This window comes from Passer domesticus, chromosome 16 (assembly GCF_036417665.1).
Source record: "Passer domesticus isolate bPasDom1 chromosome 16, bPasDom1.hap1, whole genome shotgun sequence".
In the NCBI taxonomy this organism is placed as follows: Eukaryota; Metazoa; Chordata; class Aves; order Passeriformes; family Passeridae; genus Passer; species Passer domesticus.
The window spans coordinates 1,599,619-1,621,262 of NC_087489.1; the positions used below are offsets into that span (position 1 = coordinate 1,599,619).

Genomic DNA, 21,644 nt, shown 5'->3' on the forward strand with positions numbered 1-21,644 from the left:
AAAAGCACGGGCTGAGGGAAAGCCCTCTCCTCCCCTTTCCTCAGGATCCCCTTCAGCCCAGACATCCCTCTGCCGCCTTCCCAATCTCCCCTGCCCTGGCTTCTGCTGCTCCTGTCTGATTTTGTTATGAATGTTTTGATCAAATAGTCAGATAATATAAAAGGGTTAGCTATGATTATAAGTAGACCATTGTAAAATATAAGTTTAGAAATATCAAGAGTGCTGTGTTTGGAATGTAACTGTAGAAACCTCCCAGGAAGTTACCGGCCCCTTCTGTTGCAGTCATGCTTACCAGTAACACTGCTTGGAAACCCACTATCCCTCCCGTCTTGATTTTAATATTAAGAACTCCAGTCAGTAGACCTCAGGAGAGATGACCAATGATTGCTTTAGAATAAGAATATTGATGAAGTCATTAACTATTAGAACCAATCAATGTAAAGGTTAAATTTAAGAGTGGACATAGTACGCACAGTATGTAAAAGAACGCACGTAATGATGATTCAGCAGAAAAAGTATTTAAAATGGATGGGTTTTGTTTGTTAAGTGGAACACATTTCCAGAGGAGTTGTCCCTGTGTTCTTAGCGGCTGAATAAAGAAGTGTCTGCTTAGTCACATCAAATTGGTATTGGATAAGTTTTTTCCTGTTTGGTGACACTCTCACTTCCTGCCCCTTCTTGGCTGGATTTGGTGAGGTCTCTGGTGCCCGTTCCTCCAGCCTGTCGGGTTCCTTGGGGCAGCTTTTGCACTGCAGAGCCCTGGCAGCCTCGCTTTTTGCACAAAGGCAGGAGACAGGCAGAGCAATCTGTTGCAGGTGCAGTGACTGATCACCATGGGGCTCTTGGGCAACAGCGAGGGGCGCAGCCCAGGGTCGGCGTTCCTCTGCTCCCAAAGCCGTTTCTGGCACACGCTCCAGCTGCAGCTCTTCTCCATCTCGGCCAGGGGAGGAGCAGCATCGGCTGTGCCCCAGCTTCCCTGTGCCACAGGTGCTGCTCAGCCACGAGGGCCGTGAGCCCCGCAGCGCGTTCACGCACACCCAGCCTGGGCAGTGCTCGGGCAGCTCCAGCTCCCGGAGGCCGAGCAGCAGACCCTGTGTGCAGCTCCTCGGCTGCTGCGAAGCACAGGAGCTGAGGAATGCACCTGGTGCAGGCAGCTCAGGCTGCAGCTGCACTGCCAGCTCCAGGCTGAGCCCTGGCTGGTGGAGCCCCAGGCAAGAGCCCATGAGCTGCTGACTCTGGGCAGGACAAAGAGCCCGAGGACCTGTGGCACAGCCAGGTCAGTGGCCACTCAGAGACAGGGCAGATGCCAAGCCTTGGCAGGGAGAGCTGAGACTTTGCTGTGCTCGGACTGTGAAGGTGTAACAGCCCAGGGGTTCAAGGTCCCTCCCTGGAGGCACCGGCTCGAGCTGTGTCTGTGTTCCTGCACCGCAAATAAATTGTTTTGTGGAACCAGACACGTGAGACTGCTGTGGGAAACCTGGTCTGATGGTGTGAGAGTGGGGGGAGTGCAGGGAGTCAATGGGGGCACCCTTTGGCTCACCTGAGCCACCCACTGCAAAGGGGATTTGGTCCCATCAGGAACAGTGTGGTGGTGGGAGTGTGACTGCCAGAGTGCCTCGGGGATGCTCAGACAGGGAAGTTTTCTTGACAACAGGGCTGCCTGAGAGCTGGAGCAGAGCCCAGGCCGTGCACCTGCTGGGCTCTGCCCGTAAGAAACTGGGCAAGATGCAGCAGGGTGCCCTGGGCTGGGGAAGGTCGCTGGGCAGAAAAGGAAGCAGAAGTTAAACCTCACCCCCAGTTCTGTCAGACCGCGCTGTCTGCGTGCTCATCCTCTTGGACTTGACCTCAGCGTTTGAGTAGGCACAGAGCGTTGGGACAGGGAAGGCAAGGCAAGGCAAAGGCAAGACCACACTGGAAGGTTTGTCTCATGGCTTGGCTCTCGCAGGAGAAAAGCCTAAAGGTGCAATTATTGACAGTTCCCACTGGATGGCTCCCAAAGCCCAGCGGGGACGGCAATGCTGAGCACCACCGGCAGCTTCGATTCAGCTCCAGCCGCCCTCTCGTACCACAGCCCCGTGTTCCCAACCACAACAGAATGATAACCTTAGCCCAGAGCCAGGGAGGATGAGCATTCCCACGGGACCACACGCACCAGGAAGGGTTTTATAAAATGCACATCTGGGCGCACGGGCAGGAACTCCGAGAGCAAACTGTGACCCACAGCTATTAAATAAATACGAGAGATGCTCACAACAACTTTGTTTTAACACACACTCCTCAGATCTGTTGTTATCTCAACTCTTTGTGCCCCAGTTGAGCACCAATAAGGACTGTCGTGGTTTAACCCCAGGCAGGAACGCAGTCCCACACAGCTGCTCGCTGCTCTGGAGAGATGGGGGAGAGAATCCAGAAAAGGTAAAACCCATGAGTGGAGATAAGAATAATTAAATTACTGAAACAAGGCTAAGTATATTGACATCACTGCTGCTACTATTATTAAGAATAGCAATGGGAAGGAGAGAGAACAGAATAAAACCTGAGAGAAATCAGCAGTGCCCAGCAGTCGCTCATCACCCACTGACCAATGCTCAGCCTGTTCCCCAGTAGCAGTCAGTGGCTCCTGGCCAGCCCCCTCCCAGTTTCTGGACTGGGCAAGAGGTTCTGTGGTCCATTTGGGGGTCGGGTCTCCTGGCCATGCTCCCCCTTGCTGGCAGAGCATGAGACACTGAAAAGTCCTTGACTTGGAGTGAGCTCAACGGGGCTCCAATTCAGTGTATTACCAATGCTGTTCTCACTTTGAATACCAAAAAGAGCACTGAAGCAGCTTCTGGGGAGAAAATGCTCTCTCTCCCAGTCAAAACAAAGACATCCTGCAGCCCCTGAAAACCCCTCCTGTGAGCCCTGACTGCTGCAGTCTCACCTCCCTCAGTCACCCTTCAGTTCTCCCAGCACCCCTTGAGCCCCCTGCCCCACCAACAGCCCCCCTGGGCCTCCAGGACACTCCAGCCATGCCCTGTGTCCCCCCCAAACCCGCAGTGACACTCGCAGCCCCACTCACGCCTCTGGCTGCCTGAGGGCCATGGTGGGCACTGCGGGGAGCCTGCCCACTCCCGGAGCTGCCGCTGCTGCCCGGTGCCCAGCGCTCTGCTCTGCCCCCTGCACTGAAGCCTTGGCACCTCCTCTTGGCCCAGCAGTTTTGATTCCCTGCTGCACACACAAGAATGTGGTTTTTTGTCTCAGAAATAGCAGATGTAGAGGAGTAGGAACACATTCATGGGTGGTGAGGGGACCATGGCTATGGGACAGGGACATGGGGATACAGTTATACAGGCCCAGGGGCATCAGGCCATAGCCACGGGGATGCCGCTGTGGGGGCTGCCTGGCAATAGGAGTATGACCACAGTGATGCAGGTGATGCTGCTTCCCCTCTGACGGGGTCACACACCCCAGGGGCACACCAGGATGCCCGTGGCCATTTCCATGATGGACAGGGTTTTTCTCTTCTTCTCTGGCTTGGAGGGGTGGGGACCATCTTCACCTCTGCCTGAGCCAGCTGGTGGCTTCACAGAGATCCCGGTGCTCCTGGCACCACATCAAAGCCCTCTGCAACTTCTCATTCCCTCTCCTGTCCCCGCAGAGCTCCGTCTGCCCAGCCCCGAGCTCTCTGTCCTGCCTGGGCACGAGGTGACGGCGGGAGCTGAGGTGATGTTCCGCTGCACCCCCACACACCCCATCACCGGCTGCTTCCTCTACCTGGAGGGCCAGATCCGAGCCCAGCTGCTCCCCAGGGAACGAGGTGACTACAACCTCTCCCTGGTGCAGAAAGGCGACAGCGGCCGCTACAGCTGCCAGTGCTACACCTTCAGTGCTTCCAGAGAATGGTCTGCTGTCAGCAACAGCCTGGACTTGGTGGTGAGAGGTGAGACATGCCCCCAGCCACATCCTGCTCCACTCTTCCTCCCAGCAATCTGTCACACCCTGGGGGAGCTAGAAAAATTATTTAGGGCAGGAAAGCAGCTGTATGAGGGGACCAAGTGAGGAGTTCCAGCTTCCTTCACCTGTGTTTGAGCCTGGCCAGCTCCTCAGAGAACCTATAGAATACCTAGAGACCCTACAGATACAGGGTTGCTGGGCTGACAAGTAAGCAAAGAGGATAAGATAAGACTCTGACAGGATAAGAATCAGAGGACACCTCTCCCTGCACTGGCCCAGAAAGTACCCATGTCCTGGGCTGCATTCCCAGCAGTGTGGGCAGCACAGGATGGAGGGGACTCAGCCACTGGTGGAGAGCAGCTCCCCCTGCCCAGTGAATCATGATTTTAAAAGGGTTAAGATTTTACCTGAGGGTTAGAACCAATTCATATTGAATTTAGATACACCAACAACAAGTTAATGATTATTAGATGCTTAAGCTAAAGCTAATTGTTATATTATGAGCTATCGTAGAAAGGCGACCCCCTGGCAGGGAGTAACATGCTCTGACTCCATGATTCAGAATGCTGAACAATTGCTTTATTAAGCTATACTACATTACACTAATACTATATTAAATTACATACTAAAAAGATACTATACTATACTATGCTATACTATTCTATTCTATACTATTCTATACTATTCTATGCTATACTACTAAAGAAAAACCCATGACTGTCTGAGACAGCCAGGACACAGCTTTGAGTGACTGGCTAATCACTCAAAATAACTTTCACCTGTGTCCAATTAACCAAATCACTTTTGGTAAACAATCTCCGTAACACATTCCACATGTGCAAAAACAGCAGGAGCAGTGAATAGAGGTAAGAATTATTTTCTCTTCTTCTCTGAGGTTTTCACTGCCTTCCCCAGGAAAAATCCATGGGAATTTGTGCCTGCTGCTCTCTGTGAAGAGAGCAGCGGCCACAATGAGCTAATTTATAGAAGGAAGCGGAGCAAGCAAGCTATTATAGGAACCTATTGAAACCAGTAGAACAATGCACAGCACCTGGACTCTATGTTAATCCATCATGAGGCAGGGGGGCTTGGATTGTGCCAGAGGGTCACAGAGACCTGACAAAGACATTCCTGACTTCATCCCCGGAACCACTGACCCCATTTGAGACCACTGACCCAATCTGAGAGAAGAACTGCGCACATGTAAAAGACCAATAAACTCATTTTAATACCAAGTGGGGATGGGAGGTGCTGGGGTTATGCATAGGTATTATTTTGGGAAATAAATGGAAGGCAAAAATCCTTATTCAGGATAGCAGCACGGTCACACATTTCAGGCACAATCCCCATGGTGCCACCCGCCGGCGTAATAAACATACCACTTTCTAACTTTGACAAGTTAGAGAGTCTTTGTGATTTTCAGCTTTAACAATTCACCAGGACACCCTGCCCATGTGTCTGTGGCTTCAGGCTGTGGCAGGGCTGGAGCTGGGCACTGACAGCCTGTGGAGAGCAGCTGAGCTGTCCCTCAGGCTGGATGTTGGAGCAAAGCCACCAGTGCTTTGGAGGGAAAAAGGGAAGAAAAGGGAGAAGGAAGGGCAGCCCCATTTCACGCTGAGCTTTGATCCCTACTTTCACTCTTCACCCCTTTGTTTGATAACACCTCACATTCCCATTACTTGTTGCAGGGAACACCTCTGCCCTCAAGAAGGGAAATTGTGTAAGAGCTTGCAGTAGCCTCACTGTGCCAGTAAAAATGAGTATAATTTTCTTCTGAAAAACATTTTATTAAAATTTAAATGCCTGTCCCTAGGAGATGCTTGCAAATGCAAACAACACAAACTGTTATGTTCCTTTAATTGTTTGTAGCACACTCTTTGTGTCCTTTCATTTTAAGTAGCTGTCCTCGGACAGATGTCACCCACAAGTCTTACTGTTCAAGGATTATTCATTTTTTGTTCGGGCTTCATTCTCCATACGTCATTCTCTCTCCTTACCTATGTTGTTTTTCTCACATATTCACATTTTGGTTCCAAAAACCATCTACTTCATTGAAATAATGTTTCATAGATCCTAATCCTCAACATAAGGTGAGGTTTGACACCAGATGAATGTGAGACCAACAGATGTTTAAGGCAGGGAGTAGCCCTTCCCTGAGGAGCTGATCCCATTTCTCACATCCATGAGCTCTTTGTCTTAGGAGAAATCGTTCCATTCAAATGGAGACCAGAGGTGCTGTTACCTGAGGTCATCATTGCTTCTGGCAGGTCTGGCTCTTGGATGCTCGGGCTGTCTCTCCAGAGACTGATGGCTCAGGGATGTCAGTGCTGAGTTAAGGTTCAGAGACCGATCCAGCTTCCGAGTCTCTTCTTCCAGAACAGCAGCTTTGGGCTCCTTGAGCACAGCTGCAAAGGAGCAGGACAGCTCCTGGTGAAGGTTTGACAGCTCCTGGCTGGTCCTTGCACAGCTCTCAATGTAATTCTGCCGGTGCTGTCGGTCTTGGGCCAGCTGTGACTGCAGCAGGGACACCTGAAAGAGGCACAAGGCCCGGCTCAGACAAGCCCACGCTGCCAGGAGCACCTGCAGCCCCACGGTACCGGCTCTTGGGGCACACACAGCCTCCAACTCCAGCCCTCAGCAACACTCTGCCCTTGGGCAAGGGGAAAGGAACAGGCTCCCAGACACAACAGAGCTCAGAAGATCAACAAGTCCAGTTCAAGGCTGGCAAACCCTTTCCATGACCATCCCTCAGCCACCATGAGTCTATTAGAGAGACTTCCAATGGGATTTAGAACCCAACTCTGCTTTCCAAAGCACACATTTGGGCCACCAACCCCTTTCTCCACAGGCTGTGCATCAGCACAAGGGCTGCTGCTCCCCTGAGCTCCTGGAGGACTCTTCTACTTGAGCTGCTGGACAGGCAGCTGAGGGACAGAGAGCAAACTCTCCCAAACTTCAGAGCATTCTACACAGGAGCAGAGCACAATGTGGACAACTAAGCCCAGTGGAATAATGAGCCTCTGGTATTGCCTCAGGTCCCTGGATTTCTGCTATAATGCAAGCTCCACTGTTACAGAGTCAAGGGAAAATGGAAACAGGCATCAAAAGAGAACATCCTCGTACAGACTGCCCAGGGAAGTAGTGGAATCACTGTCCCTGGAAGTGTTCAGAAAACATGTGGCTGTGGTTTAGTGCTGGGATTGACAATGCTGCTTTAATAGTTGGATTAGATTATCTGAGAGGGCTTTTCCAACCTTAAGCATTTTATGATTCTATGATTCTAATATTTTCAGGTGACTTCCAATGTTCTGAATTTCATCCCATCTCTCTCCCCCACTGCCTGATCTTAGACAGGTCACAGATAAGACCAAGGTAAAGGACGTTTGGTTGTTGCCAACAGGGGCTCAACTGACAACACCTGCAGTACTCACTTCCTGAGAGCCAAACACAACTCAGGCTGTAACAGCATGCATAGCTGTGCACATGAATAAGCCACAGCAGCCTTTGGATGAAAGTTTTCCTACTCCTCACCTGGTTCTGTAACTCAGCTAAGCGCTGACTGCAGTGAGCATGAGACTCCTCCTGTGAAGAAAATGAAAGGATGTTATTTCATTCTGTTTGGTCACAGCCACAGGCAATATTCAACTTCTATTAGGTCTCTGCTGAAGGGCTGCTGCCACTGGGATTTCCCATCATTCCTCTGTATGACCAAAACCTCCTCGTACCATGGAAAATGTTGCTCTCACCTGTCTGGAAGCAGGCAACTTGCACTGGTCAGACTCAGAGAGAGAAATTCCAGAGGCATCTGGGAGTAACCGACCCCTAAAACATTTCTTCAGTCTCCTCCGTTCATGTTCCACCTGCAGATTGGATGGGAGAGAGGGTCACAGAAACCTGTCAGCAAACACGGAGCAAAAGGACCTCTGGACATCAAGGCAAGGAGATCCCTACTCTGAGACCCTGAACTGCACCAGACAACCCTGGGGGCAAAAAGCTCTCGCTGGGGGCTGTGCAAGAGAGGCCAGTGTGTGTGTGCAGGGACACGGGGCCAGGGAGGGAGGCAGTGGAGTGAAGGTGCCCTTGTGAAAGCCATGGGCTGCCACAAGAGAGAGAAGAAACAAAGGGGTGTGCCACAGCAGGGACAGGGAGAGGCAAGGGAACAAGCAGAGGTCTCCAAAGCGCTGCCTGGGCTAACGTGCCATGTTCCAGAGGAGCCTGAGGCTCTGCAGAGGCAGCAAAAGCCCAATTTACCTGCTCGAGAGTCCTCCTGAGTTCAGTGTTTTGTTGCCTGAGCTCCACCTTTTCATCTTCCAGCTTTGCAACTGCTCGCTGCAGACATTCCAGGCTCTGCAACATGAGTCTCTTCTCTGACAGCCATGACAGCTGCTCCCCTTCAGCAACAGCCTGCTGGGCATTCAGAGAGGAGATTCCATGAGCTGGTGCCACATAAGGGTTAGAAGAGTGTCAGAATCAATACACTGGGGAGAGTGACCACAGCAGGAATGGACAGTGCTAAGGCCCTTCTTCTCCTTGTCCACTGGCCAAAACAACACACCCTCTCTCTAGGCACCCTCCTCCAAATCCCCCTGGAGAATTGAGTACTTTGTTCTGTATCTGCTTCCTGCTAGTTTTTTCAGTGTTTCCCCATTCTGGATTTCAGAGACTGGAAGCATTAATTTCCTATCCAGGCACTTCATGGTTTTACAAAGCTCTGTAGTGTCTCCACCTCTCTCTCTCTCAGCAATTTCTTGTCAGTTGTAAATACTTAAATGTTTACTCCCCTTGGGGAAGTTAATTAACAATTCGGGTCATCCTCTTTGATCATCACTGTAAATTCTCTTACCCACAGTTCTATTCTCTGTCCTTAGACAACCAAATGTGCAAGATGTGGGTGAAGCATGCATTTCTGCAATGATAAAACACTACAGTTTTTTTCCTCTATTCTCTTTACCTGTTACATCTGCATACAGAACTGCTCTTTGAAAATACCATGTTATCAATCAGTCCATAAGCATTGCTTGGAACTTAGTCAGGAGCCACCTCCTCCTCCTCCTTTGTGCCTTTCTCCATGAACTGCTCCTTGGAGCACCTATAAATGCAGTCTTGGTATCAGCAGTAAACCAATCTGTGTGGATGCCACTGCATTACCTGACTGAATGTTCTTGCATACCTGACCTACATGGATGTAACTGAAATCTCATGTTCTTTTCACATTTCTTGCCCTTGTCACATCTTTACTTCCCATCAACAGATGTCAATACTTGTCAGCATCCCAGATCAGGCTTCAAGTAATATTTCTCAAGTCATAAGTAAATGTATAATGCATAAATACAGTGTTTTCTTAGTAGCACTTTTTACATGCCAATATACTAATGAACACTAGAATATAGGCAAATTCTTGGCACAGTTGTATCACAGGCTATTGCAACTGTTCCACTAGCAGGACCTGAATAAGTTCACTTTGGAAAAATACACACAAATTTGCCTTCGTGATTTTTGGATTTTTTGCAGTACAAACATGTCTAAATGCATAATTAAGCATTTAATCTGACCAGGCAATAAAAGAAATCCCATTCTTTTAACACACTGAAAAAGCTGTCCCTCAGAAATTTCCATCTCAGGAAGCATCCTCAAAGCACCAGCAGTGCAGCTGCTGTTCAGCCTCTCGATACAAAACTCAACTGACTTTAGTCCATCACTCCAATCACCTGCTCCATTCCTTCCCACACCCAATCCAAACCCCCATGGGTTGCCTCCCCTAGCACTGGCACAGGGGAAGCAGCTGCCCATGCCACAGCTTTTGGCCTGGAGCTGATTTGAACAGCAAGCTCCAGAGCTGGATTGGTCATTCCAGGCGTGCCAGGAAACAATCAGGCAGTCAATGGTCTCTGGCTGGAGGCAGGCAGACAGACAAGGCTGCCTGCTGCAGCCCGGGCTACTTTACCCAAGCAGGCCTGCACTGACAGGGACAGAGACCCACCTCTTCATGGGAAACACCACTGGAATAATTCAGGCATGTTGCAGTGAACTGAAGATCAATGCCAGTGCCTACCTGTTGATGAAATCTGTCTGTGTCTCTTTCTGAAATCATTCTCTGCAGGATGGTTATTTCTTTCTTCAGATTCCCATTGGCCATTTCACTCTTGCTCAGTGCAGCACTCAGGACTTGAGCATTCTCTCTCCATTCATGTTCTCTGCTTTCTCTCTGCTTCAAAGCAGCAGCCACACACTCCAACTCTTCACCATTAGCTTCCCTCTGAGCTTCTAACTGTTGGGTAATTTTCTTCTGCCTTTGCAAGAGATGGTCTCTCTCCTGGAGAATTTTCTCTACTTCCTCTTCCTCCCATTTTTGAAGTTTTTGGATTTGTATCTTTAGGGTTTCCCCTTCATCTTTCCATCGCAAAGCCAATGTTAATTCTTTCAGGAGTTCACTCTGCCTCCTAAGCTCTTGTTCTCTCTCTATCAGAGTCTTCTTTAAATACTTGACTCTGTCTGTCTGGTACTTGATCTCTTTATCCTTCTTTGTCAGAGTCTGCTGAACATGCTGGAGATGTTCCTGAAGAGCTCTTATTTCCACTTCTAACTGCTTTCGCTCACTTTGAGCCTTGATCTCTCCTTCTCTCTCAGGGAAGGCTTCTCTCAGGAACTCTTGCTCTCCATCATGTCTAACCTCTTCATTCTTCTCAGTTAGCCTAAGCTGGAGATTCTGCAAAGTCTTCAGTTCTTCTTCTGCATGCTGGAGTTTTTGCCTAAGAGCGTCATTGTCCTCATCTTTCTTCCTCACCACTTCCTCAAGTAGAGTCACTTGCTTCTGGCATGATGTTAGTGCTACTTTCATGCTTTCTTCACGAAGCTGGAACATGTTCATTTGCTCTGTCTGCTTGAGGAACTCCAAATGGTTCTTATTCAACATCTGGTTTGCTTTGTCTAGATCCTGCTCTAGACTTCTGACCTGCTTGCCTGCCACCTCCTTCTGCTCTCGAAGGTCCTGGACATGCTCTTGCAAAGACACTATCTCTTGATCTCTAGCTTCAAGAGAAGATTCAGCATATTCTAGTTTCTCCAGTATGGCTTTAGTCTGTACTACTGTTTCTTCCTTTTGCTGTTGAAGCTTTGTGATGGCATCCTCCAGAACACAAATCTTGTCTTCTTTTTCTTTCAGAGTCAGTGTTGTTGCTTGGAAATTTCTTTGCTCAGCTTCATGCTTTTCCTCCTTTTCCTTGCACGCCTCACATTGCTTTCTAAGGGAAAAAATTTCCTCCTCTTTTTCCTTTAGTTCCACTTGAAGACACTGCAGAATTTGCTTCTGCTGTTCAGAGTCTTGCTTTTGTTTTTGGAAGGTCTCAATCAGTTCCTTCTGAGATTCAATCATTAAATCCTTTTCTTTCAATACTGTCCTAGAGTATTCTAAGTCTCTGTGCAAGACATTAATCTGTTCCTCTTTTTTTTCCTCATAGCTCCTTGTTTCTTGCTTTTGGATGTCCATAAGTCTGTCTTTTTCTTTTAAGGTTGCTAAGGTTTGCTCCAGTTGGTCACGAGTAGTTTTTAACTGCATTTCCATGACTTCTTCAACTTCCTGCATTTGCTTTTGTTGTGACTCAAGCTCTTGATCTTTTTTAGATAAAGAAAGTGTCATGATTTCTACTTTACCAAGAAGCTCTTGCAGATGCCCATCTTGCTGTTCCTTGTGCTGCTGCAAGAGCCTTAACTCTTCCCTTTGAGCGTCACACTCACTCTCTCTGTCCTTAAGAACAGTTTTCAGGTGTTCAAGGCTAGCATTTAGAGATTTCACATCTTCTCTCTCCTTTTCCAGTTCTTGAATCTGCTGAGTCAGAGAAAGAAGCTCCAACCTTTTCTCCTTCAGGTTCCCTTTCATATCATCAAGATCCACAAGCAGATTTCTGACTTGTACTGCACCATGCTGTTCTAGAATCATTATTTTTTCCTCCTGGAATTTGATCTCCAGGTGTCTCTCCTCCAGCTCTTTGCTCACTCTGCTGACAGCAGAGTTCTGCAATTCCAACTGCTTCTCCAGCTCCCTTATCAGTTCTTGCTGGGATGTGATCTCTTGGTCCTTCTCTTCCAGCTCTTGGCTCATTTTGTTAAAAACAATCCTTTGCTTTTCTTGCTGCTTCTCCAGCTCCTGTATCTGTTCCTGCTGGGATTCTGTCTTCTGTTCTTTCTCTGTTATGTCCTTAATAACCTGATTAAGAGCAGTTTTATGCATTTCCTTCTGCTTTTCCAACATTCTCATCTGCTCTTGGTACAACTTCATTTCTCCCTCCCTCTCTGACAGGATGGCAGTCACACGAGTGAGCTGCTCCTGCAAACCTTTGGTCTCTGCTGCCTCTTTCTGAAGAATCTCCATTTTCTTTCCCTGGTTTTGCACTTCCTCATTTTTAATTTTTAACATGGACAGAGCAGTTTGGAGTTCTTGTTCAAGGGAATGATTCTTGTCTATTGCTGTATTTGCTCGCGTTTCAGAGACTGTGACTGATTCCTCCAGAAGTTTTATTTCATACTCTAGTTTTTCTTTATCTGCCTGCAGCTGGTCCCGTTCATGCTGCCAAAACAGGGAGAAAAAGGGTCACTCATTCCCTCTCTCAGTTTGCTTTTCATACCAGATCTGGACTCCTGCTGCAGGGGCAGGCACAGGCTGCCCCTCTCTCTCTCTCTCTGCCCCTTGGGATGCTGCAGACCTTTGCTGGGCCCCCTGGTGATGCTGCATCTTTCCCAGCTGGCTCAGCCCGTCCCAGCTTCCTTTCTGCCCTTCCCTGACTTCCTGCAGCTCCACTCCAGTGCTCCTTTGGGGAGGAGCTGCCAGAACTGCAGCCAGGATTTCAAGTGCACGCTAAGCAGGATTCAGGCAGTGCCAGGAGGATGTGCTCTCCATCAGGGAGGAAGGGAAGAGCAAACAGCCCCATCCTTTCCTTTCCTGGGGCTGGGCTGACAGGAGTGGTTTTCCACCTCTCCTGTGCAGAGTTTCCATGGCTCCATCCCCGAGAGCCCCACTGCCCTCTCTGGGAGCAGCAAGGGCCAGATCCGTCTGTCATTCTCTGCTGCCACTCAGGACGAGTTGTGCCCTTGCAGGCACACGTCCTGATGTGGATCAGCACTTGGTTTTCCTCTCTTCTCTCCCCACTGGCTGCTCTCAGATGGCCAAGGCCAAACACCTCTCTATCAACAGCAAACTTGTGACTCTCCCCTCCCCTTCCAGATATTTAGAAATCCAAACATGGGTTTGGACACCAGCAATTCCCCAAACCATGCAATGTCAACAGAGACAGTGAGGACATTGAGAACTAAAGCTTCTTGGGCACAGAAGCCCAGCATGGAGGAAATGTAGCACCCTCAGCATTAACTGCCTTTGACATGACTACGAAATCTTTCCCTTCTTATTTAGAAGAATGCAATTAGAAAAGTTAAACTGGAAAAAGGTGCCCCATAGAACTATTAATGCAAGGTCCAAACATAGATGGGAAATGGCCCTTTGTGGCATCTGCCAATCTCACCAGCACATCCTTCCTTTCCTTCTCCAGGTTTTCCAATTTCCTCTGTAGAGATGCCACCTCCTGATGAAGAGTCACAACCTCTTCCTTTTGGGCAATGGCCTCTTCCTTCAAGGCAGTTTCCAGAGAGGTTTTCTGGTGTTCTGCCCTCAACATTGCTGCAGGAGGGAAGGGAAAGGAGGAGGGAAAAAGAAAAGTAAACTGATGTGCATCCTGCAGAGACAACAGCACTGTCTTCTCTACCTGCCTGTGCTTGCCAGGCCCTAAGCCCACAAAGGCTCCAAAGCTGACAGAAATGAAGGAAACTTCCCACCAGAGAAAAAAAGCAGGAATGAAAGGGGCAAGGTTGAGAGGGATAGGAATGTGTGTTTGCTCTTGGCCTTGTGCAGAGTGAGCAATCCAAGGGAGACAAAGGATAAGTTATGCCTGTGCAGCCCTGCTCCAGAGAGGCCAATAGCCTGGAGGCTCTGGCAGGGCCTGGAGATTGGGGCAATGGAGCTGAGGCATCCAGCTACAGCTCCTCAGCACAGACACGGCACCTGAAAGGCACCAGCTGTGCACGGGATCAGCCCCAGCACAGCCAGATGGCACTGCCAGCCACAGCATCTTCCTCAAGAGAAAGCTTTCACTGGCACTTGGATGGATAAATCTCCTGCTGGTTGTTTTTCCCCTCTGCCATCTCTGGGCACTGCCTTTTTTCTCTGTGTGGCATCAAAGAACCCCACTGGAGAGACAGGACGGGTCAGTGGGTGGGAGAGGAGAACCTGTACCTGCCTGACTTTCTTCCAGCTGTATCTGCAGCTCCTGATTGCTGGCTCTGAGATTTTCCATCTGATCCTGCGCTGTGCCCATTTCCAGCTCCAAGGTCTGTATCTTCTTCCTTGCATCATTCTGAAAGACATAAGTGGAGCACAATCACCTGTCATTGTCACTGCTGGCAGGAGACAAAGGGCTACAAACACTAAAGCAGAAACAGCCCATGTGGGAGAGGGCAGCTGGACCCTACTGGTAGATGTGATTGTGATCCTCCTTCCTCCCCATGCCACTGAGCCACCCCCTCTACAAGGACTGACACCCATCCTGGCCTTGGCACAGTGCTTGTCCAGCAGCCCAACAGCAAGACAGGATTTCTGAGTGCCCTGGGCACACATTACCAGATCTTTCTGGGAATGCTCCAAGTGCTGCTGCAGGTCTTGCAGTGCTGCTGCCACTCTGTCCACTGTAAGCTCTGTGGGGACATCCCCAGCCTGAGAAGCAATTAGGCCCATGACATGACCCTCTTCTGGAAAGAGAAGACATTCTGTTTCAAGATTTAATCCAGTAGTTTCCAACAAACAAGGCCTCTTTACCTAGGAGGAAGTGCCTTTGTCATTGTTTTAGAGCTTGCCTTGCAGCAGGATGTGTGTCACAGGCTGTCATTATTCTGATGACCACTAATGTCAACACTGCCCCAGATACAACTGCATGGGCCCTGGGCTTGACATGTCAAGCTGTCAAGACTTCCCAAGGCCTGAGTCAGCCTAAACTGACAGGGTGAATGTGTGATACCAGGGTGACACCTGACACACCCCCTCACCCCCTCCCTCCACCTGCTCATCCAGCCTCCCACACCTGCCTGAGCTAGAAGTGACCAGCTCTCTGCTGTCCCTGATCATGTGGTGGAGAACCAAGAGCAGTTTGTCCAGCTGGGACTGAGTTTCCTGATGGGCACCACTGGCCTGCTGACACTGTGTGGCCAAGGCCTCTGCTCTGTTCTCAGAGCTCTGGAGCTTCACACGCAGCTCAGACACCTCAGCCTCCAGCACGTGCACAGAGTCCCTCAAGCAGCGTTCTCCTGCTCGAGACTCCTCCAGCTCCTTCAGCAGCTGCTTCTCTCGAGTTGCCTGGGAAGCCTCCATCTGCAGCACTGCGTCCTGCAGGGCCCGGATCTGGAAGATGGATGCACAGAGCCTCAGGGACAGGGCTGCTCCTGAGGCAGCAGAGTGGGCAAGAGGGGACGCAACAAAGGAGAAATGATTTCAGGCAAAAAGCATGCCAAAACCACAAGGCACAGAAGCAAGGATTCCAGTGGAAACAAATGTAGACAAAAAAAGTAAGGGAGGCAATGGGCATCCTTGGGCTGCAGCTCTGAACTGGCTGTGCTGGAAGTGCCCTGCCCAGCCTGCCACAGCCACGGCTGTGTCCCCACATTGCTCAGTGCCCGGCACAGGCACCAACTCTGTGTGGGACAACACTGCTAAGAGAGGACAGAGAAACTCCAGAGGAGTCTGCTGCTGCTTCTCCTGCCACATTTCCTGATGGGACCCGGGACAGGATGGAGGAAAATTTCAGCAGCAGACACCAGATCCAGCCTTGGCCTCAGGGTGCAGCAGCAGCCCCGGGCAGAACAGGACAGCTGTGGATGCTGCTGGGAGGGGAAAGGGGTTGAGGCCTCCAAGGCAAAGGTGCTGCTGTGTGTCTGTGGAGAAGAGTATGCCACTGCACAGCTTACCTGGGTGTTGAGCTCCTGCATTTCTCTTCTATGCTCTGAGTGGAGCTCCTCAGCCTGGGTAAGGGCAGAATGAAGCTGAGACACCTGATTGATGTGGGCCAGGTTGTCTTCTTCCAGGGTTCTGAGGCTCAGATCCTTTTCTTCCAGAGACAGAGTCAGCCTGTAGAACAAGGCAACAGATGGCCATGAGAGACATTCATATCCCTTGGGTGCCTCAGAGGGGGTGGTGGAGTTGACCACTATGTGAGGCAATACTTGGAATGTATCAAGCTTTCTCTGGGGTAGATGACAAGTGAGTCCAGAGCTTATGGGTCAGAATAAAAGGACAGACATGTAAGGATGACATTGGTGTGGGTGTTTGCTAGAGGCCACCTGAACAGGAGGAGAAATAGATGAGGCTTTCTATAGGCAACATAAAGCAATCTCAAAGTCACAGGCCCTGGTTCTTGTGGGGAACTTTAGCTTCCCGCCATCAGCTAGAGAAGCAACACAGGGCAGGATATTTCTGGAAAGCTCATGACAACTTGCTGTCACAGGCAGTAGAGGATCCCACAAGGAACAGCATGCTCAACCTTACCCTAACAGTCAGGGAAGGCCTTGTTGGAGATGTGAAGCCTGAGGTCAGCCTTGGCTGCTCTGCCTATGAATGAGATTGTGGAGTTCAGCTCGGGATGAGGAAAAAGCAGGGCAGCAAGCAAGATTACAACCACAGCCCTCATGAGAGCTAACTTTAGCCTCTCCAGGGACCTTCCTGAAAGCAGCATATGGGAACAGGCCCTGCAGGGTAAAGGGATCCAAGCTGATATTCAAGGATCACTTCCTCCAGACTCAACAATGCATTCTAGTGAGCAAGAAACTGGGAAAAGGGGGCAAGAGACCTGAGTGGATGAGCAAAGAACTGTAATTCCTTAAGTGCAAGTAGGAAGTACACAGGAGATGGAAGCAGGCTCGGGCCACTTGGAATTAATATAGAGACATTGTTGGAGTAAGGAGAAATGAGACAAAGACCAAGGACCACCTTGGAATTAAATCTGGGCAACGATGTCAATGGCATCAAGAAGGGCTTTTTTAAATACATCAGTAACAAAAGGAAAACCAAGGATGATGTGTCTTTGTCTGTTCCTAAATGGAGGGGAGACCCTGGTAACAGAGGATGCAGAGAAGGCAGAGTTCCTGCCCTCAGGGATCTCTGACCCAGGAGACAAGGCTAAAGGAATGTTGGAAGGAAGACTGTCCCTTAGCAAGACTTTCCTTTCAAGGAAGATTGGGTTAGTGAATGCCTGGGCAAACTCGACATCCACAAGTCCTCAGGCCCTGACAGAATGAGACTGTGAGTGCTGAGGTAGACACCAGAGCAAGGCCATTCCCCATTATCTTTGAAATGTCATGGAGAGGTGCCTGGGGGCTGGAAGAAAGCAAATGTCATTCTGGTCTTCAGAAAGGGCAAGGACGGGGAGCCAGGGAACTATGGACCTGTCAGAATCACTCCAATCCCTGGAAAGGTGATGGAGTACCTCATGCTGAAGGCCCCTTCTTCCCCACATGGAAGGACAAGAAGGTGATCAGGAATGGTTAGCATGGATAAGATAAATCATGCCTGACCAACCTCATTGCCTTCTACAATGAAACACCTACCTGGGTGGACAAAGGGAGAGCAGTGGATATTGTTCACCTTGATTTCAGTCAGGCTTTTGACATGGTCTCTCACAACACCCTTCTTGGGAAACTCAGGCAGTGGGGGCTGGAGGAGTGCACAATGGGCTGGACAGCAGAAGCCAGAGGGCTGTAATTAGTGGTACAGGGTCTCGTTAAAGGCCTGTCATTAGTGGTGTCTGCCAGGGTTCGCTCCTGGGCCCACTATTGTTGAACTTGCTCATCAATGACTTGGATGAGGCGGTCATACCTCCCCATCAGGGTCACTGTGAATGCCCTCAGAGGGCTCTCAGCAGGCTGGGGATGGGCAGAGAGGAACCTTTTGAAACCCAGCAAGGGCCAAGGCAGGCTCCTGCACCTGGGGAGGAACAGCCCCAGGCACCTGCACAGGCTGGGGCCAGCCTGCTGGGAAGCAGCTTTGTGAAGGACCTGGTGGACAAGAAACTCTCCATGAGCAGCAGTGTGTCCTTGTGGCCAAGGGGGCCACTGGGATCCTGGAAAGCACTGGGAACAGCACTGCCAGCAGGTCAGGGAGGGGATCCAGCCCCTCTGCTCAGCCCTGTGAGGCACATCTGGAGTGCTGTGTCCAGCTCTGGCTGCTCAGCACAGCAGGGACAGGAGCTCCTGGAGCTGAGGAAGGGTCTGGAGCCAGGAAAGGCTGAGGGAGCTGGGGCTGCTCAGCCTGGAGAGGAGCCCAGCTGAGAGGGGCTCAGCCCTGGTTGTCCCTGTGTGCAGGGAGGGGCAGAGCAGGACCAAGGCTCTGCTCCCTGGGGCCCAGCAACGGCACCACAGCCACGGGCAGGGACTGATGCCCAGGAAGTTCCACCTGGACAGGAGGAAGAAATCCTTTCCTTTGCAGTGACTGAGCCCTGAACAATTGTCCAGAGAGGGTGTGGAGTCTCCCTCACTGGAGACAGTCCAGAATGAACGGGATGCAATCCTGTTCCATGGGCTCTGGGTAGACCCTATGTGAGCAGGGAGGTGGGACCAGATGAGCCACTGTGGTGCCTCCAACCTGACCCTCTCTGTGATTCTCCCAGTCTGGTTTAGATAAAAAAATAATGGGTTTAACAAGTCTTATGTCAACAAAAGGCAGCAGATGCCAGGCTGATCCAGATCCCAAAGGCTTCAAGTTACAGGACACAAGGTGGAGCTGAAGGATGCATCCAACTCCTTCCAATGCAGCTCGGGCAGTGTCAACACACCCACCTATATAACACAATACCCCTAGAGGGAAAGGGCTACCCCAAAACCTTTGACTTCAGAAAAAACTCTATCTGAAGGCTTAAAAGAAAAGAAGATGAAAGACAACATCCAGGCAATGGGATGTGTCTGCACGGAGAGTTCAGAATCTGCCACTTGGGAAATGCTGCCAGTGCCCCTGGCAGGTGCAAAGAGGGAATCCATTCACCACAATGCAGAGTCCCACAGGCTTTCATTTACCTGGCTTTTTCCCTCTCCAGGGCATGGACAGAAGCCTGCAATTCTGAATTCTGCTGTGCCACTTCTTCCCATCGACTCCTTTCCCTCTCCAAGTCCTGCAGATGTGCTTGCAGCTCCTTCTTCTGATGTTCTGCATCCTCCAGCAGCTTCTGGACATGCTCAATCTCTGAGAGCTTCTGCCTGGACTCTTCCTGGGCCTCCCTCACATCTTGCTGGGCTCTCTGCACAGTCTTTTCCTGGCACTCTCGGGAGGCTGCCAGCTCAGATGTCAACTCTGCCACCTCCAGTCAAACAGAACAAAGCAGTCAGAGGCCACGGCCACAGCTTGTCACTGTCAGCCACAGCACAGGCTGTGAGCAAAGGTAAAGGACAACTCTGCATTTCTCCCTGTCCTGAGAGCCCCAGATTCACAAAGGATATGGCCAACTTGTTCCAGTCTCTAATTGGCCCACCACCAAGGGCACCTGAAAAAGCACCTGCCAAACCAAGGCTAGCAAGAAGAGGCCAGCAGGAATCCATGCTGATGGTTGCTGGCCAACAGGGCAGAGGACGAGCCCAGCTGTCCAGAGCAGCAGCTGACATTCAGCAGAGCACTGAGTGTCCTTCAGAGCAGCTGCCATGGAGCCCCCAGAGCACGAGACAGCCCCAGGGCTCCCCCCTGCAGCCGCTTCTCTGCCGTGGAAAAGCAAGAAGGCCACAGACCCCTCACTGCATGACTGCAGTGCCACTGCTCCTTCACTCACCTGCTTTTGTAGAGCCTCCCTCTGCTCAAGGAGAAGATTCATTTCCTCTTTGAGGCCGTGCAGCTCTTGCTTGTGCCTCCTCTCTGCTGCCTCGACTCCACTGTGAGCTTCCTGCAGCTCAGCTTGCAGATTTGCCTTGATGGTCTGGCAACAAAATGCAGAGCAACTTCCTGGCACCTACCCTCAGGCTCAGCTCTTTCCACTTGCTGCCTCAAAATCCCATTCTTTCAGCTGCTTCTTTTGGCTTCTCTACCCAGCTCTGCTTCCCCTGCAACCCTTCCTTCCCAGGCTGAGCTCTGGAGCCTACCAGGAGCTGTGCTCCCAGGGCCTGGGGCAGCCCTTGGCTCCTCAGTCCCAGGAGCTGCCTTTTGTGCCCTTATCACTGCCCTGCCCTCCGTTGCCTGGCTACTCACACTTACCTGCCCCTTCTCCTGCTGCTCTTGCACCTCCTGCCTGAGCTGCTGGACCTGCTGGCAGGCTCGGCTGAGCTCTCCCTGAGTTTGGAGCAGTGCCTCTGATAAAGCACTCTTCTCCTTCTGCTCTTCCAGCAGGACCTGCACAGAAGGAAAGAGCAGAGGGCTTCACACTTCTCCTGCAACACCCATGTGGCAAAGGGCAAAGGCGGATGGGCTCACGTGCCCTCAGAGCACTTGGCTGCTGCTGCCCTGGGCCACAGCCTGCCCTGGGGGAGACACAGCTTCCCAGGAAGTGACTTAACACACAGCCCAGAAGACATCTCTGGGTTACTGTTCAGATATACCCCAGGCAAGTCTTTAAAAAGATTTTGCACTTGTCACTGCTCCTGCTGCGCCCTCCCCGTGCCCACAAAAGAAAAGTCCTCCAAACTCACTTAGGCTAGGAACACCTACAAGTACACACCAAAAGGGGAGCAGAAGGAGAACACTGAAGATACCCTGAGGTGCATCTTAGAACAACAGAGCACAAGAGCAGCACAAAAATCTCAGCTGACAGCTGATGTCTCTGCCTGGCTTCCTAAGAGAGGGCTCATTCCTGGTGCCAAAGACAGCCCTGTTCAGCTTGCACCTCCCCTAATTCAATGTAAAAGACACGGAGGCCATGCTCCACACAGCCCCATATCCTGCCATCTCCCAGAGCTCCAGCCTTGCAAAAAATCATACCAGTTCTCCTCTCACAATCATTACCTCTCGCTTGGCATTTTCAAATCTACTTTGTTCCTCTTCTTGTTGGGCCAGCAGGGTGGAAACTTGCTGCCTCATCTCCAACAGCACCTCCTTGTGCTCCTGCTCTCTCTCTGCCTTCTCTTTTTCCCATTGCTCCAGCGTCTCCTGCATCTCTGCACGATGCCTTTCACGTTCACTTGTCTGAGGAGGAGAGGAAAAATTTGCAAGATGAAGTCCCAGGCAAGCTCCTTGCTGAAAAATGTGAAGCTTCATCCCTCCCACAATCCCCAGCTGGAAAAGACAACAGTGATGGCTTTCTGCACTCCAGAAACCATGTCCTGACAGGGGATTCAAAAGGAGGCTCAGCAGGTGCCAGAATCACAGACTGGTGGAATCTCTTCTGTTGGCAAGGACCTTGCCAAGCATTGAGTCCAAGCACTCAGAAAAGGATATGTCACCTTCCCCTCCCTGATGCCCCAGCCACAAGGACTGGACGAGCAGGGACAATGGGCCTGTCCATGGCTTCCAGCCCAAAGCCAATCCCTCTGCCCACCATGGAAGCACAGCAAGAAAGGAACTGAGTTCCCACGCCTGCAGCCAGCAGCACTGTTGGCATCTGCTCCACGTTGGCATCTGCTCAGTGGCAGGTGGGACTCAGGGATGATCCTGCCCTGGGCTGCCACGCTTTGGGTGGGCACTGACCAACCTGCTCTGGAACTGCTCTTACACC

The 21,644-nt window shown here is 50.7% G+C and overlaps 1 protein-coding gene across 2 annotated transcripts in view; it reads right to left on the reverse strand.

Annotated features, from left to right (window-relative positions):
* Window positions 1–5,137: 5,137 nt before the first annotated feature.
* Window positions 5,138–21,644, reverse strand: part of LOC135281964 (centrosome-associated protein CEP250-like) — a 28,055-nt gene continuing 11,548 nt past the window's right edge. The window contains exons 18-31 of one of the 2 annotated variants that reach the window (XM_064391349.1): window positions 20,936–21,115; window positions 20,192–20,326; window positions 19,773–19,916; window positions 19,030–19,310; window positions 15,934–16,093; window positions 15,058–15,370; window positions 14,597–14,724; window positions 14,213–14,333; window positions 13,446–13,600; window positions 9,986–12,496; window positions 8,185–8,340; window positions 7,680–7,793; window positions 7,465–7,515; window positions 5,138–6,462 (exon numbers count right to left, since the gene is read on the reverse strand). In XM_064391349.1, coding sequence (XP_064247419.1) covers window positions 6,172–6,462; window positions 7,465–7,515; window positions 7,680–7,793; window positions 8,185–8,340; window positions 9,986–12,496; window positions 13,446–13,600; window positions 14,213–14,333; window positions 14,597–14,724; window positions 15,058–15,370; window positions 15,934–16,093; window positions 19,030–19,310; window positions 19,773–19,916; window positions 20,192–20,326; window positions 20,936–21,115 — 4,740 coding nt within the window. In that variant the 3' untranslated portion in view covers window positions 5,138–6,171. The remainder of the gene's footprint in view (window positions 6,463–7,464; window positions 7,516–7,679; window positions 7,794–8,184; window positions 8,341–9,985; window positions 12,497–13,445; window positions 13,601–14,212; window positions 14,334–14,596; window positions 14,725–15,057; window positions 15,371–15,933; window positions 16,094–19,029; window positions 19,311–19,772; window positions 19,917–20,191; window positions 20,327–20,935; window positions 21,116–21,644) is intronic. The other variant, XM_064391350.1, reaches the window with a different exon arrangement.